Genomic DNA, 26,003 nt, shown 5'->3' with positions numbered 1-26,003 from the left:
GGCTCGTGTCCCCGACAGGCTCCACGGCTCCCGCAGGGACCGGTGGCTTCTCTGCACGGGGCACATGAGGCTCTCTGCCTGCAGGAGGGCTTCCTCCGTGAGGCAGGGCCACCAGGAGGGAAGAGGCGCCCTTGAGGAATGGCAGTGTGTGGGCGCCGACCACCCACCGGAGGCACTTCCTCCCCCCGCCCCGCCCCCCCCCCCCCCGAGGGCAGGTTAGTCTCCAGCTCAAGACGCAGACACTGACTCGGTCACCGAAAGAACGTTCTTTCCAAAGTTGAAGCCGCGGGTACAGAAGCTCCCCCTCCGTGGCCCCTGCCCACTCCCACCAGACAGTGCGCCACCTCTGGGGCCCACAGACGCCTTCCTGCAGACGTAGCCTAAGTCCCCCAGGTCTCTGAAGCTGGAGGGGGGGCCGCCCGCTCACAGCTCCACGTGCTCTGTTTTGAGTGGCTTCTTGGCTGCGTCCTTGGCAAAGAGCTCGGTCCAGAAAGCCACTTCCTTATGTTTCGGCTTGTGGGCCGCCCGGGTGACGACGCCAATCTGCAGGTACCCTTCCTTCTGGTCGTACTCGGGCCAGTGGGGCAGCCCCTCCCCATTGGGGTTCCTGGGGGCAGAAAAGGTCAAACAGAAACGCCCCAAAGCTCCTCTCAGAGGTTTGCTGGGCCTCCCAGCTTCATCTCCCCCAGAAGGCTCAGGGGAGCCATCTCCTGGGCAGCCTGGCCCTTTGTGGCCAGCTCTCGTGTCAGAGGTCTCCGCCAGGAGCTGGACCACCAGTCAGTGCTGGGAGCTCGCCCTCCCGACACACGCGCCCTGGCCCGCCCCCAGCCCTGCTCCGTTTTTGCTCACCCATCCCGGGCGAAGTTGGCCCAGAATCTCATCACCATCTTGCTGAGCTGGACATCCTCTGCCGAGGCCCCCTCTGGAGGAAGGAGGAGGAAAGCCTTCGTCACCCAAAGAGGGTTCCTGGGCCAACGGCAGCCACGCCACTCGCGGGCTCGTTCAGAGTCCGGGATCTGAGCCCTTCCTGCAGACCCGCTGAGCCACAAGCTGCACACCCAAGATTGCTCTGCCCAGCAAAGCTGTCATTTAGCATGGAAGGGCAGATAAAGTGGTTCTCAGATAAGGTCAAGTCAAAGGAGTTCATCACCATCAAGCCCTTATTTTATGAAATGTTAAAGGGACTTATCTAAGAAAGAAGATAAGAAAAAAGAAGATTTAAAAAGCATGTACAGTAAAATGATAGCAAACTCACAATCATTAACAGCCACACCTAAAACAAAATCAAAACAAACTAAGCAAACAGCTAGAACAGGAACAGACCCACAGAAATGGAGATCATATGGCGGGATAGCAACAGGGGAGTGGGAGGGGAAGAGAAGGGGAAAAGGTACCGAGGATAAGTAGCATAGAGGGTAGGTAGAAAATAGACAGGGGGAAGGCAAGAATAGTATGGGAAATGTAGAAGCTAAAGGACTTATGACACATGGACATGAACTAAAGGGAAGGGAATGTGGGTGGGAGAGGGTATGCAGGGTGGAGGGGAGTGAAGGGGGGAAATGGGACAACTGTAATAGCATAACCAATAACATATATTTTTTAAAAAAAAGAAGACCTGGGTAACTGGTGCGCACCTCCAGCTGGAGGCCAAGGGCTGCAGCCCACGCACACGCCGGCCGCTTGGTTCTGCGCCCGCCTGCCATGCCCCCCTTCAGGGTCGCCATGCCACACCCCCAGGGTTTCTGCCGCCCACCTCCTCCCAGGATTGTCCTTTCGTGGCTGTGTTCTCAATCCCTGTCACCACCCACACTGTCATGGGACCTAAAACGTAACAATGATCTTACAGAGTCATCCACTCAGGGCATGGCCCTGGCGTGTTCCAAACACCCTTGAGGTGGGTCACACACAAGTCCCATGCAACTGCTGGTGGATAAGGCGTGGGAGGCGCCTGTGAAAGGTCGTGTTTAACATCTCATATTCCTAAATCCAGGGTGCGGCATGAATAACGCCCCGTTTTATTGCACAATTGTTTAATACAAAATCACAGGTGTGCAACTCTGGAAGAGAACAATATCACACCCAAGGACACAACGTGACATTTTAGGTGAAGTGTTCAAATCAAAACTATAAATGATGACACCCATATTATTACCCTGCCAACCACACTCTGGTAGGCGTTACTTCTGCCGGACCCTGTATATTAACTTTTTAAAAATGCTTGTTTTAGGTGACAGAGAGCTGGCTGGGCGGCCCAGCCCCACCCTCACACTCGTTCTGCTGTCCTCCTGTGGGTGGGAAGTGACAGGTGACCTCCCAGCCCTTGAGCAGGGCCCCGTCTCACTGACACCCAGGTCTGGAGTCTCAGAGTGACCAGGAATAAGGGCACACACATGCACACGCTCCATCACGCATGTCAGAGCAGGAGAAAGGTGGGACCTTTGGGGTTCAGCCCGTTATGGCGCATTCGGGGAACTGAGGCCTGGAGGGAAGGAGCAACTTGCCCAGGGCCACCAGCCACGCCTCGGCCCCCGGTCCCCCAACTGCAAGCGTACAGGGCCGTCACCTTTTAAAAACGGGGCCCCGAAGACGGAGAAGAGCTCATCCCCGTGGTCTGCGGTCATCGTCTTGGGCCTCATGCCGGACGAGAAGCTTGGGCGGTGCTGAAACTCGTACATGTAGGTGGGGGCTCCGGCATCTGGGGAGACAGGGTCGACGGGCAGGTCACCTTGCCAGGCGCATTCCCGGCGGGTCCCGAGGTCTCCAGGGTCTCTGTGTGCTCGGGGTCACTGGCTTCCTAGGTCCTGAGCTCGGAATGAGCACGTTAATGGTGGCCGTCCATTGTGAGAACCGGCTGTGTGGGGACGGTGCCCCCGCCCACAAACTCTCAGCACAACACAGAAGTGGACTTTCTGGAAAGGTCCGTGAGTTGATTAAGGGTGCACAGTGGGGTGCAGGCGGGACATATTTGAGGCAGGTGCTAGTTGAATGAATGAATGACTTAATGAGTGAATGAAAGAATGTTGAAACCTTGGGAAAATCCATTTGTAACAACTGTCCTCACAGGAGCATTGAGTCCATCCACACGAACCCCTCCGCCTTCCCATGTGTTCACACAAGAGCATCCGCACACACACAGGTCACAGTGTCTCACTGACAAGAGGTGGCCTTTCCTTCCTTTGACGCATGGCCGCAGCCCGAGGGTACCCCTTGGGGGCAGTAAAAACTTGGAAAATGCTGAGAAAAGGAAAAGGAACCAAAAAATCACTTATCCCACCACTCAGAGAGACCACTGTTAGTGTTTTAGAATGCATGTCCTCTATTGAAATCAAGTTGGGATGATACTGGATATGTAATCTTGTAATGACTGTAATCATTTCTTATAGCACTCAATATTCATCCACAAAATTATCCTGGATCCCGACTGGAGGGGGTAGAATCATTTACTTCATTGCCTCCCTCGTCCTCATCATTGCCCCCTCGGTGTAGCAAGAAGTGTCGTCTGGAAGAAGCAATCCTTCTTGGTCCCATAATCTCCTTGTTAAACAGCTTCCTCAGGGTCAAGTTTAACCTTGCCTCTGCCACTCAGCAGTTTTAGAAAGGAACTCAGTCCCTGGCTCTGCGGACTGGGCACCAGCCTGCGAACCAAAAGGTCATCAGTTCGATTCCCAGTCAGGGCACATGCCTGGGTTGGGGGCCAGGTCCCCAGTAGGGGGCGTGTGAGAGGCGACTGATGGATGTTTCTCTCCCTCTTCCCCCCTTCCTTCCCCTCTCTCTGAAAACAAATAAAATCTTGAGGAACTCAGGACCCACCACAAAGGAAAGAACTTTTGTGAATGAGAGAACTTATTTTTGGCCGCCCCAGCACCAGCCCTCACAGGGGAAGCCGGCGCAGCGCCGGGGGACAGCTGGGAACAAGAAGAGGAGCACAGGGCAGGGGAGAGGTGTAACCGGAACCCACACATCGTGATGCCGCGGTGTTCTTTCCGGGGGTGCGAAGGGGCTTATAAAATGGGCACCACTCTTCTCCTTGTTTGAACCCTGGCGGGTCACGTGAGACACTTAAGACATGCCCGTCTGGCACGCCGGGGACCAGCGTCACCACCTGTGGCCCAGGTCGGTTCACCGCGTCACTGAGAACCGGTCCTCGGAGAGCAGCAGGGACCCGGAGAGAGGTTTATGCACGGTCAGCAAAGGTTGTTTGTTTTTGTTTGTTTTGTAGCATCAAAATAAAAGCAAGCAGCCTAAGTATTTGAGGCAGAAACAATAAATTGTAATCCATGAAAAATGGATGTTTTGGTGACTTTTATTGTCACTGAGGAAGTGCCTGCAACGCGGCCTTCTAGGAGCACACGACATGAAATTAATGTTCAAATGGTAGGTAAGACGAGAAAAGGCTGTGGAAGGAAATACTGAAAATCGACAGCAGATACTTCCAGGGGAAGGAATTATGAGTGCTGTCTACTCTCTTCTTTCTATGCTCCCGTGTTTTCAAAACTTTTTACAACGGAAAGGTACCAATATTAAATTCAGAAAAGTTTTTTTTATCCAAAAGAGGATGAGACAAATACAAAAATGAAAGAGTAACACTGCTACAAGTCTGTGTAGTGCTGGCCAACACCTCCCCCTAAACTGAAAGTCAAGAGAGACCAGATGAACGATGCACAGGTCCAGGTTGGGCCCAGCAAATAATGCGGAAGGGGGCACCGCCAATGCGACCCAGAACGGGAGGCAAGGCCAAGTTTATGAGAGAACAGATTCGCCCCTTCCTCAGGACCCTGGGGAGGAGGAGGCAGTAGCCAGGGCGTATGCCACTGCGCCCAGTGCTTGGAAGCACGGCTCCTTTCTACCACTCGTATCGAGTTGGAAGGGCCCGGCACCAGCACCGGGAGAGAGACAAGCAGGGGCCGGAGCCCCGTTTCCGGGCTTGCAGACCCAGTGCTGGGCGGGGCGGGCCTCCTGGAAGAGGAAGGACCCCGAAGGTCACCTTTTCTGCAGCTGAGCTCATCCATCCCTGCCTTCAGGCTCCGCCCACACAGCCCAGGGTGGCTGTGGGAAGGTCCCTCGCTAAAGCCGACCCCGGACATGGGCATTCCCTGGACCACTTGACGCCCCCACACCTGCCGCTGCTCACCCCTTCTGCCTTGCTGGGTCCCAGACAACCCTCCTGATCCCCTGCTTGGTCTCCCTCTTTCCCCCAGCTCCACTGGTTAAATGAACCAGTTCACACTTGGCTCTGACCTTGGAGACCTTGCAAGACACATCTTCCAAGACTAGCCCTCTGGCCCCACAGACCCCGGGACTCCAGGTGGGGAGCCCGGGCGCAGAGGCTGTCGGCAGGCCCCCAGGCCCTGCGTCTGGGTGGGCCAGCCTCTTCAACTCCCCGCCCCGGGGCTGCAGCCCTCTGCCTGGGGTCTTTGGCCAGCAGACACCACTCTGCCCACGGCGCAGGCAGGAGGCCAGGCCCTCAGGGAGCTGACGCCCACCCCGGGAGCAGCCCTGAACCGAGGACTCAGGCCGCTGGTCGCCAGGGCAGCCCTGAGACCTGTCCCCTGCTAGATAGATCCCCAGGGAGCCCTGCTCCAGGGGTCCACGGTGGGCACTCGCTTGACCGTGCACCGTGACGACCCCCTTCCCCCCAAGTCACCTCTCCGCTCCTCCACTGGTGGTTTCTGGGGGCCTCTGCAATAACGCTGGTTGAATCTGGGGCCTTTTCTCCGAGTCTGCTTCTGGCAGAATGGAGCTAGGGCAGTGCCCTGCCCCCCAGGACCAACCTTCAGCAGTTCGCACATCTGTGTCTGTGCAGGGGGAGGGGCGGGGGAGGAGCAGGACGGACAGCGAAGGTGGTGGGGCTGGGGTCCCTTCTCTGGGACTCACCTCTGTTGTGACGGGCCACAGTCACAGCCGGGACAACAAATAGCACGTCTCCCAACAAATCCAAGAACAGGTCTTTCTTTTTGACGGGGTCGTCTGTCCCTCCTAAATACTTCTCAGTGGCCACCGGAGTCAGCTCCTCAGAGATGCCCTGAAGGGGGTCCACAGTGAACGTGACCACCACCTCCAGGCAAGCAGCGCGGCTCCTGCAGCCAGCGAGGAAGGCTCGTGTCCTCGTGTCCAGGCCGGGCCCGCCCGTCCCCTCTCCCAGCGGCAGGGGGAAGCCCTCGGGCCCCAGTCTTCTCTCTGCCACTCGTTGGCTCAGTGATGGGGGCGATCAGCCCCCCGCCCTGCCTTGGGTCCCAGCCAGTTCCCGGGGTGCCCTGGACACTTACAGTCATGGAATAGGCCTTCCACAGGAGCGACGTGGCCGTCTCCTGGTCCAGCCTGCCTTCGGAGATCGGGAGACCCAAAAACTGTTAAAACAATGGCGCGGCCTCTGTGAACCCCAGAGGTCAACAGAAAGAACCACAGCAACCGACCGACCGACCAAACCAACGCGGGCTGGAGGACTTGGCAGGTCTCCAAGGGCAGGGGCCTCACAAACACCCAACCCGCCCCTGGTGCCCGCGGAAGCCCCAGGTCCTGCCAGCGCGGCTTTGGTCCCTCAGCGTAACCTCTGGAACCGTTCTCGGGCGAGCACTGCAGGAGAACTCTGCACGCGAGGATCCACCCGAACCTCCTCCCCGCTGAGAGCCCTGGACAAAGCCCCCCACGGCTCCAGGAGGCTGGGGCTGGGCCCCCGGGACGGCTCTCTGCTGCCAGGAGAATCTACTGTTCGGTCCAGCGAGAGCCTCGTGACAGGCACAGAGGTCCCTGACGCCCCTCTTAGAGCTGTTTGCAGTCGTGAACCCCGCTCTGCCCTTGGAGGTGTAAATCTCCCACCCGACTGTTTGCTCCGGGACTGGGGAGCCGCCCTCTGCAGGGCAGACACTCCGGGGATGAGTCCTCCCCTCTGCCCCGGTCCCTGTGGGCGGAGAACCGCCTGACGTCGGTGGGCACCCGCCTTGCTGCCACCTGCACGACGCAGCCTCCTGACCTGCACGCAGGAGGTAAGGGCCACCCCGCAAACCCAGGCGGCCGGGTCACAGGGATGACCCCTGCATGTCCAGCCTTGAATTGGCTCCACCTGTTGTTTCAGGGTCTGGGTGGAGTTCACGGGGGTCTTCTGCCTGCGGCCGGGGGTGTGACTAGTGTCCAGCTTTATGTGGACTGGAAGGGCAAGTCCTTCCTGACTTTCGGGAGTCAGCCTCACCGCGATGGGGAAGCCAGTTCCCCTGAATCTTCCCAGGTGACCTAGAGTGCGTGTGGGAGTTCGTGCAGACACTGGGATGTCCAGGGGCAGAGGCTGCGGGGCCCCAGGCCTCACTCCCCTTACTCCCAAACTCTACACCCCTCTCCCCACCCCCGGGGCCTCGATTTCCTGATCTGCACAGGAAGTGTCTCCATTGGCGCCCGCAGCACCTACATATCAGGGTTCTTGGATTGGGGACAATCGGAGAGTTTGGGAGAGGGGTCCCCAAGACTTCACCACCCAGGAGCCAGCTGGGCCACCCAGAGGTTTCCATGGAAATGTGAACCTGTGGGAAGGGGACAGCTGCCCGGGACCCAGGCAGGGTCTGGAGGAGGCGGTCCCGAGCCCCGAGGTCACGATGGGCGCCGAGGGGTGGGAGAGGCCCAGGCGCGCTCACCATCGGAAGGATCCAGCCGCACTCCTGCTGGTTGAACCCGATTATGTATGGGACGCGGTTGAACAGCTTCTGCGCCAGAAGCTCCTCGGGCATCTTGGGCAGCAGCACACCGTCCACCACCGTGGGCAGGAAGGGGTAGTTCTGGGGAAGAGGACAGAGGAGTGTCCGCTCGGCCCCTGTCCGGGCCACCCGTGTCCGGGTCCTCCTCTCTGCCCGTGTGAGCACTGCAGCCCTGTGCACTGCGGGCAGCGGCCACAGAGCTCCAGGTCCTAAGAAGGGGGCGAACCCTGGGACCCCAGAGGGCAGAACTGGTGAGGGACCGCCGTGGGTAGGTGAAGGGGCAATCCCCCTCAAACTGAAATGTATAAAATATTAGTATTTGTATGTTATATAAGTTATACAAGTGTACATAAATTATGGACATATATGTTACATACACATGTCCATCGGAAGTGTATGTGCACCTGTGTGCAGCCCTCCCCACTGGCAGCCCCCATTATTCTAGTGCCTTCTTTCCACAGAGCCGCCGGGGCTCCGAGTCGGCGAGCCCGGCCGCCGCTCCCGGAGGAAGTCGGGGAGTCGGTGCCTGCTCGCCTCTGCTCACAAACCTGGCCTGCAAACCTGGCTCTGCCGCTGCCTGGCTGGTAACTTGGGAACATGGTTGCACCCGCGTGTGCCTCAGTGTGCCTCATCTGTGAGGTGGGTTGCGGGGTTAAGTGACTGCACAGGCGCTCAGCGCTCAGCTGGGTTCTTGGGTCACGGGAAGGGCTCGATCAGCAGCCCACACGCTCACGGGCCGGGTCCTGACAGGTCCTGCACACGAACAGCGGCCCTGTGTGCCCTGCTTTGCTGCCTGCCAGCAGGCGGGCCTGGACAGGCCCCAGGACTTGGGCCCCGGGCGGCCCCCCAGGTCCAGGTCTGTTGCTCGAGGGCCGATGACCAGGGCTGGTGCTGGCAGCCTGCGGAGGTTCTGCCCACGCGTGCCTGACCCAGCGGGACACGGGCCCGGATCTCAGTCCAGGGCAACTAACAAGGGGGGGTGGAGAGGGACGTGGGGGCCGCCACTGCGCCCCTGAGGTGCTGCGGGAGCCGGCGAGCAGAACACTGCTTTCTGGAAGGAAGACACGGGGCACACCTGCGGAAGCCGGACATCTGGGGCAGGTGGAGAAAGAAACGGGGTGGGCATTTGCAAACAGCGGGAACTGCAGGGGCAAAGGGACCTCCAGCCCCCACAGTCCTGGGCCTGGAGTGCTGCCTAGGGGCACAGGCCAGGGAGAGGTCTGGCAGGCGGCCCTTTCCGCACAAGGGCTGGCGCACAGCAGGCGCGCGGATTCCTGCCTAAGGAGTAAGCCCGCAGAGACGCATTCACTCCCTCCTGCGCAGTAAAGAAGGGGTGGGTGCCCAGCCCCGGCTGGTCCCGAGGCTGCTGCGGGAGGCACAGCAGCGGGGAGGTGGGAGGGGAAGCAGAGGGGAAGGGAGTCCAAGTCCAGGAGATACCACCAGGGCCTGCTTGATCTGGGCGGCACGGGGACCTCCCGGCTGGTGTCCCTGAGTCTTCCCTGTCCTGTCCCTACTGTCTGCTTCCACTTAGCAGTCAGACAGCCCCTTTGTTAAATTGAAGGCCACGTCAGCCCTCTGTTCAACACCCGCCCAAGATGCCCCATCTCCCTTGGAATCACAGTCCGAGCCCTGTGAGCGACCACCCCCCAGCTTCCCTGCCCTTTAGCCTCAGCCCGCTCCCTCCCCTCGCTGCCTCCACTCCAGCCACACTGGCCTCCTGCCGCAGGGCCTTTGCAGCCGCTGTTCCCTCTGCCTCCGCTTTTCCCTGCCCTCCTCCAGCTCCCCCGGCACCTTCTCCCTGAGTCATTCCCAGGCCTGGCTACATGAACTTAAATCGCTGGCAAAACGCTCTCCCCATTTTCCACGGTCTTTTTCTCCGCATCACGAACCACCCGCAGACACCCTGCCGAGTGTTTGGTATAGTGTGCCCTCCCTTCCCTCCGAGAGGGCGTGTCCCCCGCTCAAAACTCAGGTCCTGGCTCACAGTGAACGCCAGGGAAACCTTTCACTGAGTGACTGAGTGAGTGTCATTTACGCCTCCAGACGTCTTCTAAGGGAAGTGCTCCTGTCCCCAAGGAGAAAGGAGTAAGATGGAGCAGAGGTCAGGCCACTGGAACCTAGCAACGCTTTGGGAGGTGGGAGGGGAGGAGGGAGAGTGGGGCGGAGGGGGGTGCTGCAGGAGTTCCCTGCGTGGCTGGGGGAAGGCGGCGTCCTCAGGACCGAGTCCTGGCACCCTTCCCGCTGACCCTGCACACAGCACAGCCCATGCGGTCAGTCCGCCCGCAGCCCCTCCAGGGAGGCTCCAGAGGACCCCGTGTGCCGATGCCCCACCCCCCTGTGGTGGGGGTGTCTGGTCCAGCCCTCTCCCACGGGGGCACTGTTGGCAGCAAGGAGGACTGGGAGCCACAGGGGGCGGGGCTGCAGCCCAACCTCGGGTCCTCTGTGCTGGGCTCCCAAGGCCTGGCACCGCCCCCACTGGGGCCTCAGCAATACAAACACAAGCAGTGCCCGTGAGTCCAGGAAGAATTCCCGTATTATCTTTAACTGGAGCTTCGAGATTTAAAACCAGTAAGCAAGAAACCAAGGGTCCTTACCTCTCTGGGGTCTCCAAGAAAATCAAGACTGATAAATTTCTGTGAAAACAAAGGCAGAGGAGGCAGGTGAGAAGGCTTCCTGGGAGAGAAGCCGATCTTTGTCGCCTGTGTGCCCGAAGTGTCAGGTTCTCCGCCGGAACCACCCCGGCAGGCCCCAGAGGAAGGCAGTGGGGCGCTGGCTGCGCTGCCCTGGGCGTGGTGTTCTCGGGGTGTCTGCCCTGCTGCAGCTTTCATGCGGTGACATGTGCCACAGCCATCCACCCGTCCTCAGATGTCACCTTCTCTGTGACGCATCCCTGCTGACTGTTTGGCTGGTCCTCTTCTCTGTACTCCCGCCACACTGGTGGGTGGGTGGAGTGGATAAATGGGCGGGTTGGGTCAGTACCTGGAGTATGTGGTACTGGGTGGTTGAGTGGATAGATGGGCGATGACCAGCATATGTCTGATGGATGATTCATGCACTCTAGAAGGATGCATAATGGTGTGGAGATGAGTGGTGGCTGGGTGATGCATGAATGACGGATGATAGACAAATGCAAGGTAGGGACAGGTTGATATTAGAACAATAACAGGATATGGATGAATCGGATGTATTTGTGGGTGGATAGACAGATAATACGATGAGGAGTGGATGTGTGGGTGGCTGCACCGATGGATGGATGGTTATCCTAGAATTGCAGCTGAGGCGGGAGCTCAAACCGTCTAGACAATTGGGCCACCACTAGGTTATCACTGAGCAGTTCTAAATTAGCCAAGATAAATTTTGACCACCTTTCTGAAAGTCTTTGTTCTTAATGTCCCTATTCCCCAAATTCAGGATGGAGGTTACCTCTGGGAATAGATAATGTTGAATTTCTTAAAAATATCTCTGAAAACAAGAATGGCAAAATAGTAAATTTTAACAGAGCCGGAGGATTATGACACTTTTGATTATCATGTTAGTTTTGGTCTTTGCTAACATTTGTCACATTCCATGAAAAAAGAAGAAGAAAAAAGACGTTCCCCTTTCAGATTGAGAGGTGACCCACTCCTGGGAGACGACGCACAGTGTCCCGTCTCTGGGGGTTTTTCTGGGGCAAACAGGCAGCTGTGATGGTGAGGCCTGGGGCCAAGGTCACGGGGCAGGGGGACTCGTGTGGCCAGGGGCACGGAGGCACCTACCATTTTCAGCGTCACCTCCAAGAGCTCGTCCTCAGACTTCTGGCGCAGGCAGTGCACCATGGCGGCCGAGGTGGTGGTTTTGCACCCAGCGAGGACGGCGATTTGCTGCGGAGATCACAGGTGACGGCGGAACTCAAGAGCCTTGTCCCTCCTGCCAGTCAGCAGTGTTCTAGCCCAAGCTCAGCCCCGGTCTCTGAAGGCAGCAGGGGCAGGGGGAAGTTCTCTAGCCTGGCAGGTGTGGTCTGGGATCTCCAGCTAGCACCAACTCCACCACCTCTGCCTCAGTTACCTTGTCTCTCTTAAAGTGGGCAACCGATCTCAGAGCTGAATGTGTAAAGAAGGAATCCCGAATCCCAGTGTCCGGGTTCGAACCTCGGGTCATCCTCTTACTGGCACTGGGCCCCTCACAAGCACTGCAAAGCCCGGCCAGAGGAGAAGTGGAAATAGAGAGAGGAAGGCAGGCTCCTCAAGGGCGGGCGGTGGAGAGAGTGCCCAGGCACCCCAGAGCCTAGCAGAACGTTGGAAACAGAATCAGTACTCAGGAGGGGGAAGCAGGGAAGGGGGTGGGAGAGAAATACATTAAGGAAGGAGCGAACAAGAGCAAGGATAAGAGTCTTAAGTCCCCTTCATTTTGCCAATGTCTAGTTCCTATTGGGTAGTGAAATTCAGGGCCATCTCTGCCACCTGTTTCTTTAAATAAATCCTCCCTTTCTGGACTTTGAAGCCTGGTCAACTGGATTTCCGTTGTTCACAATCAAAGAGCGCTGAAAACCTTTCTCAGAATTCTCTGTGCCTTCATTTCCTCCCTCCTGCTTACCAGCCCCTGGAAGTCTGGCGCTGCCCCCACCACTGCAGGAAACCAAGCTGGCAGCCCCACTGAAATGCTCCCCAGCCTGGACACCAGGGGGCACTGATCAGCAGAGCGCCCCCAAGCCCCGCCCCTGGCACCGCCCCGAACCAAGCTCCGCCCCCTGTCCCAGGCCCCGCCCCCAATCCCCGCCCCCTAGCTCACTCTCCCTGGAATTCCTAACAGTGGGACCCCAGGGACAAAGTCCTCCCCGGGCTCCGGTGCAGCACCGCCCCTGCCAGCGTCTTCGGCCTCGGCTCACTCCATGTTCCCTCTGTTCTTTCTGGTCCGGCCGCATCCGCCTGACTCACTCTCTCTCCCCCAAGACCCTCCCCCCTGCCACAGGACATTTGCACACGTTGTCCCTGCTTCCTAGAACACGCTTTCCTCACCCATTAAACTGCTGCTCACCCTTGTGATCCCCACTTGCTGATCCCTTTCTTCAGGAGCCTTTTCCGATAGCACCCCCTGCCAGCCTGACTAAGCACGCAGAACGGAGAGTATGACATCAAGTACCTCTCCTTATTGGGCACAGCAGTTGATATAACTGTGTGATTACCTGTTATAATCTTTAATCTGTCTCCTCCGTTAGAAGGGAAGCCTCATAGGGTTGCTAGATGTCTGGCTTTACTAAAATTGTTTGTTGAGTGAGCAAACAAATCGACAAATATATTCTCCAGACACCTGCCCCAGTCACAAGGCCCCCAGGGGGAACCACTCAAGACCCACAGGCTGTGTGCGGGGGGTCACCAGAACACAGGCCCCCAGAGAGACCAGACCCGAGGGCAGTCCACTCGTGGCTCCGGGCCAGCACCCCACCTGGGCACACACTGTGGGGAGCGGGGTCAGCGAACAGTGACTGCGTTGGCAATGCAGAGTCCAGAGACGTGAACTTGAGTCCCGGCTCTGCCCCATCACTCGCTGACCTCGGCAAGCTGCTGCCGCTCTCCGGCCCAGTTTGCTCGGCAGTGAAAGGGGCAGGGGGAGAGGGAAAGGGGTTTCCTCGAGTATCTGCTCGGCCACTCTGTGCTTCTCTGGGCATGTGGCTGGGCCCCAGCAGTGGAAGCTCCGGAGGACCCCCAGAGAGCAGAGCAGCGGGGCAAGGGCTGTCTGGTGGGGGACCTACCTGAGCTGCGGCCTTCGAGTCTGCCTTGACCAAGCCAGAAGTGAGTGCCACACCGCTCTCGGAGATGGCCCGGTGGAAGAGGCCCTTGGCTAGGGGAGACAACACCTGGGGGGAGGGTGGAGCGGGACAGAGTTTAGGCTCATGGGGAGGGGCTCTCCGAGAGCTTCCCCAGCTCTGACCTGGCCCATTCCCCTGGGGACTTGGGTTCAGGGGACTTGATAGGTCCCTGCATGTCCTGGCCTGCTCCGCAACTGACCCGAGGCCCAGCTTCTCCAGGAAAAACTCTGGGAAAAGCCAAGGACACAGAGTGGGGAGCAGAAGAGGAAGCGTGTGGTGAGCACGGGCTGCAACAACCAGTAGCCCCTGAAAGACAGTTCGGCGAGTCCCAGCGACTCTGCACAGACACAGTCCTGAGTCCCCTGTTCCCGGGGACTGAGCGCTCGCCCCGGGGGGAATGACGGCGGGGCCCACGGTGGTCTCCGGGAGCGCTGTCGCTGCTGAGACGGGGAAGTCGGGCAGCGCCCCCAGCTCCCCAGGGACGGTTTTGGGTGAATCAGCTATTTTCAATTCTTACCACAGAACACTATGCACCTACCAAAAAATAAAGTAATGGGAGAGTACTTGATGGTTCGGGAAATGCTCATGTTATATTTGTAATGTTAAAGATGCGTTTTTGTTTAAAAAATCGTAGATAAATGACAGAAGATGGACGGACAGATGACAGGACGAGCCACGGAAAAAGGCGGAAGAATAAGGGTCCACATGTCTGGGGTGACCGTCCCGGGTAATGGGACGGTGGGTGACACCTTTTTCTTCTCTGGGCGTATCTGCGCTTTTCCTTTCCCCCCACTTTACAGAACACCGCACACCTCCCCTGGGCGTGCAACTACGAAAGCAAGCAAGCGGCAGCCGGAGGGGCTTCTGGCAGCTCCCAGCCGCTCCTGACCTGGTTCTCCCCTGACCGCCTTCCCCCCAGCAGGCTCCCCGCTGGTCTGTGTCCCTGGTCCCCTGTCCCATACCCACCCCTACCCACCTTCCCTTCCCCCTCCCCCCGTCACCTCCCCCCCACCCCGCCCCCTCCGTCTTCACAGAGACAGCTGTGCTCCGTCTCGGGTGTGGACAAGTCACCTCGGAGCCTGCCCTCACAGCTCCCATCCTCTTGGAGATCCGGCTTTCAGCCAAACGAGGACACTCTGCCCAGTTCTCGTGGGTGCCCCCTGTTCTTCATGATGTATGCTACCCCCCACCCGCCAGAGAAATGAGGTGAGCCCTAGGCAGAAGAGGAGGAGTGTTGCGGGCTGGGGCTGGAGGTTAGTATGGCCTCAGGGCGCTGCTGCTCCCTGAGCTTCCCGGGGGCCAAGGAGAGCTGGGCCATTAGCTCCCCACCATCCGGTTCTGTGCAGAGCAGGGCCAGCCTGGAACCTGGGTCTTGTCTCTGAAGCTGCCTACGGCTAGACCGCCTGGTTTCCGAGGGGCCCCATCAGCAGCCACAGGAGGGCCGGGAACACTTACAAGGACAGAGACACTTTCACCTCCCGCGGACTCCCCAAAGATGGTCACAGAGCCCGGGTCCCCTCCGAAGCTGGCGATGTTCTCCTGGACCCAGCGCAGGGCGGCCACCTGGTCCAAGTGGCCCCAGTTCCCCCGGCTGTGCTCGTCCCCTGTGCTGTGGGAGAGAGAATGGTGCGGGTGGGAGCCCGCATCGTGCAGGGCTCTCGGGGCCACGGGTGGGGCTGGGGGCTGCAGGCGGGCCTCCGGGAGCAAGCCCAGGCTTCCAGAGCCCGGACTCGGAGGTTTTCGCCCGCCTCCCGTTCCCACGGCCTCGCTGTCCTTAGGGCTCTGTGCTTGCTCACCTGGCGTCTACCTATCGAGCGTCTCCTTCGTGCCAGGCACGGTCCCTAAGGCCGGAAGCACGTCTGAGAACAAAACCGGCCAAATCTCTAACTGCACACAGCTCATATTACAGATCATGAACAAATGAGTAGGAAAGTATAGAATATAGCACCAGGTGGTTAAAAGGCTTTCAGGAAAAAATAAAGCAGGCTGAGGGAACAGGCGGGGGGCGGAGCAGGTGGGTCCCTGTGTCCGACCCGGTGTCCAGGGAAGGCCTCGCCGAGGCGGCAGTGTTCCAGCGGAGATCTGAGGGAGTGAGCACGTGAGCTTGCACGCAGGCAAAGAAGGGGACTCTGGGCGACACGGACAGCAGGTGCAAAGGCCCCGGGCCCAGTGAACAAGAGCGGGGGTGTACAGCCTGCAGCTGGAGGGGGCCCTGTGGGCCTCGGTGAGGGCTTCCATGTCACCGCCAGTAACACAGGGAGCCCGGGGGCGACAAGATTCTGCTGGTCTTAAATGGTCACTCTGGCCACTGGGTGGGTCACACTGTGTGGGTCAGAAACGGTATAAAAGGAAGAGGTTATGACAGTAATCCACGCGACAGACACGAGCCAGGGAGCTTTGATTAGGGCAGGTGTGGGGGAGCAGGTGAGAAGTGGCTGGATTCTGAACATATTTTAAAGGCAGAGCCAGGAGGACGGACGTGCCGGCCAAGCGGGCGTGGGCGTGAGAAACAGGGGAGAGCGCAGCAAGGCGGGGAGGGACCCGGGGGTGGGGAGAGTCAAGTGCTAAGTTTGTCCAAGTCGGGTGTGCCATGCCCTTCAGGCATCCAGGAAGCAGTTAGCTGTGTGCACCTGAATCTCAGAGGAGGGGCTGGGGCCACCCGCAGGGAGCTGGGAAAGGGCCCCAAACCCCAGGGTCACTCAGAGACCAGTGGAGACCAGAGGCCTGACCACGGGGAGGAGGGGCAGGGGCCACTGAAGGGACCCCGGCAGGAGCGGCCCCTCAGGCAGCAGGTGGCCGGAGCCAAGAGAAGGAAGCATTTCAAAGAGGTGGGAGGGGTCACGTGTGGGTGCCACGGAGGTCGGTCCGAGAGCTAGTGGGTCCCAGTGACCTCGGCCAGAATAGTCCAGCGGCGTGGCATGGCGTGGCCAGAGTGGACGCCTGGCTGGTGTGGGGAGAGGAGAGACTGGGAGGGGAGGAAGCGTGGTGAGCCGCTAGAGCCGTCTCACGTAACGGAGAGCGGGGACTCGGGCTGGGGGCTGGGAGAGGCCAGGAGTCCCGGTGACGCCAATGCCCCTGGGCCGGCCTCACCTGCATGGCCGACCTTCCTCCAGCCCCGTGGTTTACTGCAGTCAGAACCCACCCACCTCCGGCCCGCCCGTCCACCCGCCATCTCAGGGCCGGAGGTCCCAGGGCCCAACCATTTTAGAAAGCCTCCCGGGAACTGTGTCCTAAGGGCACCTGCCTCCTGTCTCTGGGCTCTAGCCTCGACTCCCGCATGGGGCGAAGGCAGAAGGAGATGGGGCAAGAAACTCACACCCCCTCCTGGGAGGCTTGCCCCTGGAGTCAGAGGCTCCGGCAGCCTCCCGGCTCTAGCCGCAGGCCCCATCCGCCACAAGCACCTCCTGACTCCCGCCCTGAGTCTGCCCCTCCCCTACTTTCCCACGAGAGGGACGGCGTTTGGACGGCTGCGCCAACGGCTGTGCCGCTGTCATTTCAGGGGCCTGCGATGGGCTGTGGCAGCACAGGTGAGAAGGAGACGAGCGTTTTGGAGGAGGTGACGTTTGGGTTGGGCTTTACAGGATGAATAGGAGTTCGTTGGGTACAAGAGGCCTTCCAGGCAGAGGGAACAGCACAGGCCAAAGCTCAGACGCAAGGGGACCAGTGTGACAGGGAAATGATAGCTAGAGCCTACCATCATGAAGGGATTTGGATGCCTTACTAGGGAACTCAGCAAAGCTCTCCTTAAGGGCTGAAGGACCAGAACTGGGTCCTAGCACCCTCCCTCTGAGGGCCCCTGAGGGCCAATGTGCAGAGAGGAGGGGCCGGTGTCTTACCTGAAGAACCCCCAGATGCCCAGGCGGTACTGGATGGTCACCACCACCACGTTCTCCTGGGCGGAGAGGACCAGCCCATCGTAGGTGGACGCCCCACCTGTCAGCAGAGCGCCTCCGTGGATCCACACCATCACCTGGGCAGGGAGGAAGCCATCATGCTGGTTGTTCACAGCAGAGCTGGAAGGACCTGGAGAGCTTTTCTGGTCTGGCCACTCACCTCTCGCCCGTGACACAGGGGGGCTGTGCTCCAAAGTGCATCAGCCCCCGGCAACGTTGGAGCGGGCCGACGCTCGCCTGCCCACCCTCCTGGCTGGGACCCGACAATCCCCAGCTCAGCCCACCCTGGCGGCCCCTGCTGGCTCCTTCAGCCCTGGGACCACCTCCCCTCGAGGCTCTTCACGCTGAAAACAGCCTCATGGGAGTAGCCAAGGCCAAGGGTGTCATCTCCTCCATGACACTCCCATCACCCTCATGCCCGGATCTCTCCCCCGGGCTCCGCACACTCTGCCGGCAGCCTAGGGATTTCGGCCTCACTCCTTATCTCTCGTGCAGAGAGCTCAACTTCTCTCGTGCGTGTGAGTGACCATCTCGAGAAGCATACGTGCCTTTGATGCCATCTCTTCCTAATATCCCTTCCCTCTCCCTCCTCTGGATCCCCAAATCCCACCCATCCTCCACAGCACAGTCTAAAAGTCACCTCCTCCAAGAAGTCTTTAGTCATTTGACACATGTGCTCTGAAAGTCTAGAGAATTCTAAGAACAACAATTGAGGGTGAGCGTGGGACACAACAATTCCTAAAGAATGGCTCTTGCATTTAAACAGCTCTCTTTGCAGGGAGGTGAGGGTGGCTAAAAGAATAACATTGTACTTATTTTGTTAGTAGAAAAATAAAAGAACTTTGAATAAGAACCACATGGCCAAGTTCTAAGCACTTTACGATAAACCCTCCCGCAGACCACTGTCATCCCGTTTAACAGACAGGAAGACTGAGGCACTTCACCTGTCCACGGTCACACAGCTAATAAGTGGCAGAAGCAGCACTTGAACCCATGCATTCTGCCTCCAGAGTCCATACGTTGAGCCGCCCAGGATGCTGCAGCCAATGGACATGGTGCAGTAGGTGGGCTCTTAGGTTAAGAGCAAGATCTTTGCTTCCCCTCTCACTAACAGGTCAAGGGCACTCGCCCTGTGTGCTGCGCCAGGCACTGAGACCAAGCTTGATACTCATTACTGAGTCCTCGTACGACACAAGTCCTCTTTGGCGGTAACGGTCTCTCTGCTAGTAAAAGGCAGAACCAGGACTTCAACCCAGGCCCTGCAGTGCCAGAGCCTGTGTCCGCAAGTGAAGGCTCTGCTGCCGCTGGGTTCCCTGAGCCCCCACTCCTCCTGCATCTCCGATCCCTGCCCACCTCCAGGCGGCGGGGCTGGGTTCCTCCACCCCTGAGTGGCGGCTGAGCCAAGGATGGTCAGCAGGGATCTGCTGAAGATGCTGGCCTGTCTGTGTAGCCTGGGGGGTGAGACCCTCAAAGGCAGGGGTTACGTGGTAATGGTTTAATGCTCCTCCTTTCTCCTAAACCCACTTCTAGCTGTGCGTATGCATATGGGGGCACCCAGCACAAAATAGAAGGGTGGGTAAGTGAATGAGTGGGGAGTAAACATTTGTCCCCCACCTCTCTGAGCCAAGTACGTGCAGTCCCAAGTTCACGGACACCCTCCCCCCATCCCTGGGCACATCTGGCCAGGGTTGTTCCTGGGATATGATTGGGGACTCACACCCCTCCCTGTCCATCCCAGGGGTTGCCACCAGCGACCCACCCACACCTTCCAGCTGCAAGCCTGCTCCACCTCTGAGACCCTGTGCACTGACATGCTGACTCCCTGGGTCATCCACCCAGCCACCAGCAAAAAGAAGATCCCAGATTTGGGGCGGAGACAAAGGAGAGTGCTTGCTGGATTGCCCCCAGGATGTGCCTGCAGGGGCCTCAGTGTCACTGTGGGACACTGGTCGCTGTCAGAGAGGGGTCCGAGAGTGCCGAGAAAGACCACACGCAGGCTCGGTTCCCCCACCCCCCACCCCGGAACAGCGGGTTTGGAGGCCAGAAAGCTCTTGCTGGGGTCCTGCCAGCTGTATGGGTGGCCCCGCCTCTCCCTCTCTGGGCCTCGGTTTCTCTACCTGTGTAAGAAGGTTGGGTTGCTGCCTTCTCTGTAAGACTCCTTCAGGCTCTAACTTGATTGAACACTATGTCAGCCCTGGCTGGGGTGGCTCAGTGAATTGAGTGCTGGCTTGCTAATCAAAGGGTCACCGGTTCAGTTCCCAGTTGGGGCACGTGCCTGGGTTGAGGGCCAGGTCCCCGGTTCCCCATTTGGAGGTGCACCAGAGGCAACTGATCAATGAATGTATCTCTCATCCATCAATGTTTCCCTCCCTCTTTCTCCCTCTCTTCCCACTTCTCTAAAACAAATAAATGAAATCTTTAAAAAAATTCATAGCTTTAAAAAAAGAGAAAGAAAATTGCATCTTAGCTTCTCTGAAAACAAGATTCCGAACCTGGCAACTGGGATCACTCTTGTCCCTCTGTTGCGGGGAAGGACGTGGGGGCACTGACTGCGAGGGACAGATGCACAGCAAACTCCCCCAGAGGCACCGTGACGATCCCCAGGGGACACTGAGGCATGGCACACGTGCGTCCCCCGGGGGCACGCGGCCTGGCTGCGGGGGAAAGGGAAGCCCTGGGCCCTGACAGAGCTGCCTCGCCTTTCCCCCAACACCAGAAGGGCCGCCAGCGCTGGAACCGGCCACTTACCGGCAGCCTGCTTTTCTTCGTCAGGTCAGCGGGAGTGTAGACGTTCAGGTAAAGGCAGTCTTCAGAAAACTTGAGAGGGATGCTCTCCTTGCGGTTGGTAAAGAGCTCTGAGAGCACCTGGCCTTTCACTGGGTCTTGGGAGCACCTGGCAGGGGACAGGCAGGAGACGTCCTGAGGCCCAGCCGGAGCTGAGCACGGAGCCGTCCCCTGCACTCAGGCCGGGCCTGGGACTGGGACTGGGAGCTCCAGGCCTGTGCAGAGTGCTGCTTACCAGGGCAAAGGCACTGGGGTGGGCGGGGCTGGGTGTCCCCCCCACAATCCCTCCCAAACCCCCCCAACCCCTGCCAGGGCCTCACTAAAGCCTCCCAGGACCAAGCACACTGAGGAGGCCTGGCTTCTCTCCTGGCCCTCAGGACCCCTGGTGCGCTGTGTCAACAACAGGAGGCCACCAGGCCACGGCCGCCCTGGACGTGGCCTGGCTCTCCACTGGGCTCCCACGGGAGGTCCAGGGCGACCATGTTCCTCCACCAGGTAACCCAGGTGGTCTAGGCCACAGGAGACTGCTGGGAACCATCAGAAGTCACTCAAATGGCAGCAGGCATGGGGCCCGTGACAGATCGGGGTGAGGACCTGGTAGGGTGGCATCAGGAGAACTGCCTCAGCCACCGGGGTGCAGGGTGACCTTGAGTGAGCTTCCTCCCTGCTCTGGGCCCCAGTCGGCCACGTCCAAGCAGGGGCTGTGATTTCTCGAAGGGTCTGCCACCCGTATATGCTGGGGTTCTGGCATCCCCTCGTCCACCCACCCCAGGTGAGCACTGCTACTCGCCCTGGTGACAGCCTGGGAGGAGCCAGCAGAGACTGGGATTGGTGACGTTGACTGAGTCCCCGGCCCAGCGTGGGCCAGGCCCGAGTGGCCCTTGGGACTAGGTAGCTAGACACACCTGGCAACTGAGAACCCGCCGGGGGACACCCCAAAGCACTCCCCCCAGACACTGCCTGGCCCTCCCCGCTCCCCAAACACGGCAACCTTCAAGACAGGAGAACAAACAGAAGCCTGCTTCTCGTCCCCATCACCTACTCAACTGTCATTGTTTTCCCCACAGCACTTTTTATATTCTGACCTATCACATAATTCATTTGCGAGTTGTTTCTGAACTCTCTCCCTGCTGGAACGGAAGCCCCAGGAAGGCTCCCCAGGAAACATGTGTGTTTCCTTCACTGACGGGGATCAGCCACCCAGAACGTCCCAGGCACACAGTAGGTGTTCCATAAATACTTGTGGACCAAAGGGTCTAGAATGCCGTGGCAGCTCTGGAATGTGTTCAAGGACCGACCGTATCTCAAGGACTCCAGAGGGACGGGAAACCACTCAGAGGCTGGCCTCAGTGCCCTCCCGAGGCCCCTCCGAGGCCAGCGTCCCCCCAGAAGGTGCCCACACTCACATCGGAGGGTAAGAGGTGGCGTTCTTCACGAAGATCCAGGGCTCTGCAGGCTGCGGGGGGGCGAACCTCAGGGGTCCCAGAGGAGGCTTGGCGAAAGGGACGCCCAGGAAAACGGCCACCGGCGCTGTGGACCCCTCTAAGCTGACGTACGTCCCCAGGACTTTGCCCTGCACGGTGTCCACCACGGGCGGCGAAGGCGGGTGCCCTGTGCACATTGGGAAGAAAAGAGGACGCAGCAGCGGTGAGAGGCCTGAGCTGCATTCCAGGTGGGTCGGGACACACCTGACCCTGAATGAGTCACCTCGACTCTTGGGTCCCAGTTTCTTCTTATGTAAGAAGGAGGTGAGGTGGCCACCCTTCTTCACGCACCGGCTCCTTCAAAGGAGCACCTGGGAACGGAGGTGTACCAGCACCAAGCAAAGCATAAAAGCAAGGAGAGCTGCTGCGCGTGGGCAAGGCACACGGTTTCCACGGTTAGGAGCCTGCGGAAACAGGCATCCACTAGGGAGCGGGTGCCGAGCTGCACGCTGGGTGAACCGGTGGACGAGAGGCAGCCCCCTTCTCAGAAGTCCGGGCCTTGAAGAAAGAATGAGCCACAAACACACTTGACCCTCCTGCTGGGAAGAAGGGAGAAAGTGGCCAGTGTCCTGAGGGAGGTGTCAGTGAGGAGTTCCAGGAGTGGGCGCACTGTGGGGGCGGGGACTGTGCACTGGGACTTGCAGGAGGGGAGCGCTGGACCAGGGCCGACAGAACAGGGTACGGAGGTGGAGGGCGGAGATGAGACCCTGCCGAGGCCAGGCTCTGAGACACCACCGGGCAGGACCTGCCCGAAGAAGAGAGAATGAGCCCGCGGGCCCTCCGGAGGGAGCTGTGGAGTGTCTGCGAGAGCCTGGGCACCAGGCCAGGGGTTCGAGATTCTTCTGGTGGCTCTGAGCAGGGGCCCCAGAGAGGAGACGGGGGTCAGACCTCCAGCTGCTCTGCCCCTCGGGAGCAGACGGCTCTTTCTCAGCGAGCCAAATTCTCTTCCCCGCAGCTCCCCTGTCGGCTCTGGCTGTACCCACCAGGGACCCTCCTGAACTTTCAGACACTGGACCGCGCCCACCCTCACACCTCCCTGGCCCGCCCTCGGTGGCCTGGGTTTGCTTCCGCACCCCCCTCCAGAAATGACTTCCAGCCTCGCATCCTCCCAAGTGCGCCCCTCCAGACACGGACGGAAGGCCAGTGTCTCTCAAAGTGTGCGGCCAGGACAAAAAAGAACAATTCAGAGTTGGTCTGGCAGAAGTCCACCCCGTGACACTAGAGACACTACATGCAGAAGCAGGTTACAGAACGGCGTCCGAGTCTCACGTTATCAGTAGCCGACCCCACACTGTGGCCACGCCGTTGTTCTTTGCTGTGGCTGCTAACTATTGGGAGCAGCGAGGTGGGCTTCCTCGGAAGCCTGTCCACCAAGATATCAAAGGGTGGTGTCGTGGCAGCTTTCCCAGTTTTCAGCATTGAACACAGATTCCTTTGTACAATTAGGAGGGTTTTCTTATGAATCAATACAGCGATGTCGATCGGGAATTTTGAAGAAGGGCTTGGTCCCCGATCCGAGGTGGGAGACTCAGAAGACAAAGCACAAGATCGAACAGCTGAGCCGTGACGCCAGGTTCCGTCTCAGACCTGGCCGGCGTGGGTGTCAGTGAACTATTAGGGTAAGAAGGGGCCCCAGGAAGTGGGCCCTTTGCGACTGGAGGAGGCCAGGGGAGGAAGCAGAGTCAGCTACCCGAAGGTGAAGGCACTCACGTGGACAGACGTGGCGTCATAGGAGACGAGGGAAGAGAGAAAGCCACTGAAGTGGAGAGAGAGGGGGAGTGGCAGAGCAAGCCCAGGGCGAGCGGCTGCGGAGACTCCGGGCCTCCTGGGCAGAGGGGGGAGGAGAGCACCTTGTCAGGGGCGGGGCTGAAAGAGAACCAAGGGCTTCGGATTGGGGAAGGAGGGTGAAGTCTGAGCAGGAACCAGGCCTGATGAAAGCCTGGCCTTCAGGGCGTCGGTAAAAACCTCCAAGAGAGACGAAGTCACAGCAGCCCAGCTGGCAAGGGCGACTAGGCGGGCGGTTGGATTAGGAGACCCACGCCACAACGGTGGCCCCGGCAGTCATAGCTCAGGGCGCAGGTGACGTCTGTATGGTGAGCACTTCCTATGGGCCAGGTGTGCCTCCGGGCCACTGGGTCTTCCCAGGAGCCTGCTCGGGCGGCGTTCATACGCCCATTTTACAGAGGAGGACACTGAGGGAATGGAGGCAGCCAGCACGGAGTTTCTAAAGAGGGCGACGGCTGGCCTCGCCAGGGAGTACCCAGCAGCCAGGGGCTGTTCCCCTCCTAATCTGGCTCCTTTCTGACTCCGCGCTCACACTCAGTTCCAGCTCCCCCCCGCCCAGAGCGCACCCCAGCAGACAGAGGACGAAACCCAGGTGGCGCTGGGCTGTCAGGGCAGCGACGCCACAGCTCCGTGGGTTCAGGAGCGGGAGATTGTGGCACTGTGCAGAAACCTTCTTTTCTTTACTCTGGCTTCTGTTTATTTATGTCCCCTTTGATTCAAACTGGCCTCACTGAGCTCCCTCAGCCCACCACATCTCTCTCTCTGTGTTGCTTAACCATCAGGCCCTCAGGTCGACGAGGTTCTGGCCCGCAACCAGCACTCTAAGGAGCAACCCCTCAGTCAGCTGCCTGCTGAGACGGAGCTCCCAGTCAGACGAAAGGTGGCAGGTTGGCCCTGGCCGTGCTGTAGCTGAGGACCCAGGAGAGCAGAACGACCCCGCAGAACACACCTCTGCGAAATCGGACAGGCAGACATCGGGACCAGGCACAGCGATCAGTCACCCCCTACCCTGGCACCAGCCAACCAGTGGGAGACCACGGCCCTACCTCTATTAGTCACCATGACTAAGGATTTGGTTTTTCCCTACAGAACCCGTCCCCTGGAAGCTGTAGAGGAGCCTGGCCTTTGAGCCTGAGCTACCTGTCCCTCTGCGCATGGCACCATCTCGGCCATAAACCCTGACCTCCTCGGCTGCAGACTCGTGCCTTACTGGGCTTTGATGGGCACATGCAGCAGACGCCTTCTGTCCCATCACCACAGTGCAGGGCAAGTGAAGGCAGTTAGTTCCTCACCCAAGTGTCCGGGTGACTAAGAGGAGCAGCATTCCCACAGCCTTGCAGATGCAGGATAAGTAGTGCTCTCACAGCCTTGAGACCGGGTCCGATAAACTGTTCCCGTAACATGAAGTGAGCTGGCAGGCACAGAACCATGCTATGTTATTCAGTTTCTGGCTTCTTGCTGGCTTTGTCCCCATCTAGTGCTCAAACAGGTAGGGACTCCCTGCTGGGGGGGCAATGATGATGAGAGACACACAAGGGGACAGGTGCCGGGATGGGCGCCACGTGGGGGAGCAGGGGCCCTGACGTGACACCCGCAGACAGACATGCAGCTGGCAGCCTGCGTGGCTCACCCACCCGTGAACAAAGGCGTGCCAGACATCCCACCGTCTCCGTGGATATTTTCCCCAAAGACCGTGGGCTTGCCAGGCCTTGAAGGGCGGCAACACAAACAGATTCTGGCCCGCCGAGCCTCCCCCCTTCCTCGGCTTCTTCGTGTGGCCCCCCGCCCTCCTGTTGGGAACTGGCAGTAACAGTTTCTTCAGTTTACAGGATGTCCCGATCTGCTGGCCTTCCCCGCATTTTCTATTAATACCCTCGTCTTTAAATCACCCCCTTGATTGATGGGCTCTTCTGTCGCCCTTCCCCCAGCCCAGGCACTATGCTCTTTAGATAAACCCAGCCAGTTCTGTCCTTGCCGCGGGTCCACGAGGGAGGCACCCCGTTGCGGCCCACTTGGGAGAGGGGGACACCAGGCTCAGAGGGTGAAGCACCTCGCCCGAGGACGCACTGAGCTAGTGAGTGCTGAGCTGGGGTTGGAACCCATGCCCTCCGAGTCCACAGTAATATTCTGCTGAGTCGCTCTCCGGGCTTTGGCCACGTCTGGGCTAAGCATCAAGGGGGAGATCAACGGAGCTCCCTCGAGGCTTGGTGGGAGAGACGTGCGGAGCGCGGGGGGTCCCTGTGCGCGCAGCACGCGTAGCTGTGGCCTCCAGGGCTCACCACCCCTGGGTCTCCCCTGGACTCGGGGCGGCTGGGCTGGCACTGCAGCTGTCACACCTCTGCCCTGTATGCGTCTCCCCTCACCACCGGAAGTGGGGCACACCGGACGTGGTGGACGTGCTCCCCTCCATTTGTGTTTTGGGAGGACTCACCCCAAGCTGTGGAAGGGGCGAGGGAGCCCAAGACCAGGGCGAAAAACCACATCATGGAAGGACAGCAGCTCCCAGGCCTGCAGGTCTTCATGTGACTCCAAGGGACTGTGACCTCAGCTCTCCACAGCCCCAACGTTAGCCACTCCTCCGCCTGCCCCT

At 59.2% G+C, this 26,003-nt stretch overlaps 1 protein-coding gene and 1 long non-coding RNA gene across 2 annotated transcripts; one reads left to right on the top strand and one right to left on the bottom strand.

The window, feature by feature from the left end:
• Positions 1 to 247: 247 nt before the first annotated feature.
• CES1 (carboxylesterase 1) lies at positions 248 to 26,003 on the bottom strand. The gene is made up of 14 exons (XM_045818477.1): positions 25,845 to 26,003; positions 21,551 to 21,755; positions 20,109 to 20,253; positions 17,304 to 17,437; positions 14,923 to 15,076; positions 13,411 to 13,515; positions 11,438 to 11,542; positions 10,277 to 10,315; positions 7,623 to 7,763; positions 6,267 to 6,347; positions 5,875 to 6,022; positions 2,564 to 2,695; positions 850 to 922; positions 248 to 607 (listed from the first exon to the last, which is right to left on the bottom strand). Exons 1-14 carry the CDS (start codon positions 25,933 to 25,935, stop codon positions 424 to 426), a joined length of 1,737 nt encoding a protein of 578 aa, XP_045674433.1. The 5' UTR covers positions 25,936 to 26,003; the 3' UTR covers positions 248 to 423.
• Positions 23,537 to 24,604, top strand: LOC123805752. The gene is made up of 2 exons (XR_006783365.1): positions 23,537 to 23,721; positions 24,196 to 24,604. It is a non-coding gene; the product is annotated as an uncharacterized LOC123805752 (long non-coding RNA).

The sequence above is a fragment of the Phyllostomus hastatus genome, unplaced genomic scaffold (assembly GCF_019186645.2).
Source record: "Phyllostomus hastatus isolate PE091 unplaced genomic scaffold, TTU_PhHast_1.1 phas_scaffold_345, whole genome shotgun sequence".
Taxonomy (NCBI): domain Eukaryota; kingdom Metazoa; phylum Chordata; class Mammalia; order Chiroptera; family Phyllostomidae; genus Phyllostomus; species Phyllostomus hastatus.
The sequence above is the reverse complement of the archived record's forward strand: the minus strand, read 5'-3'. Positions and strand labels throughout refer to the sequence as shown.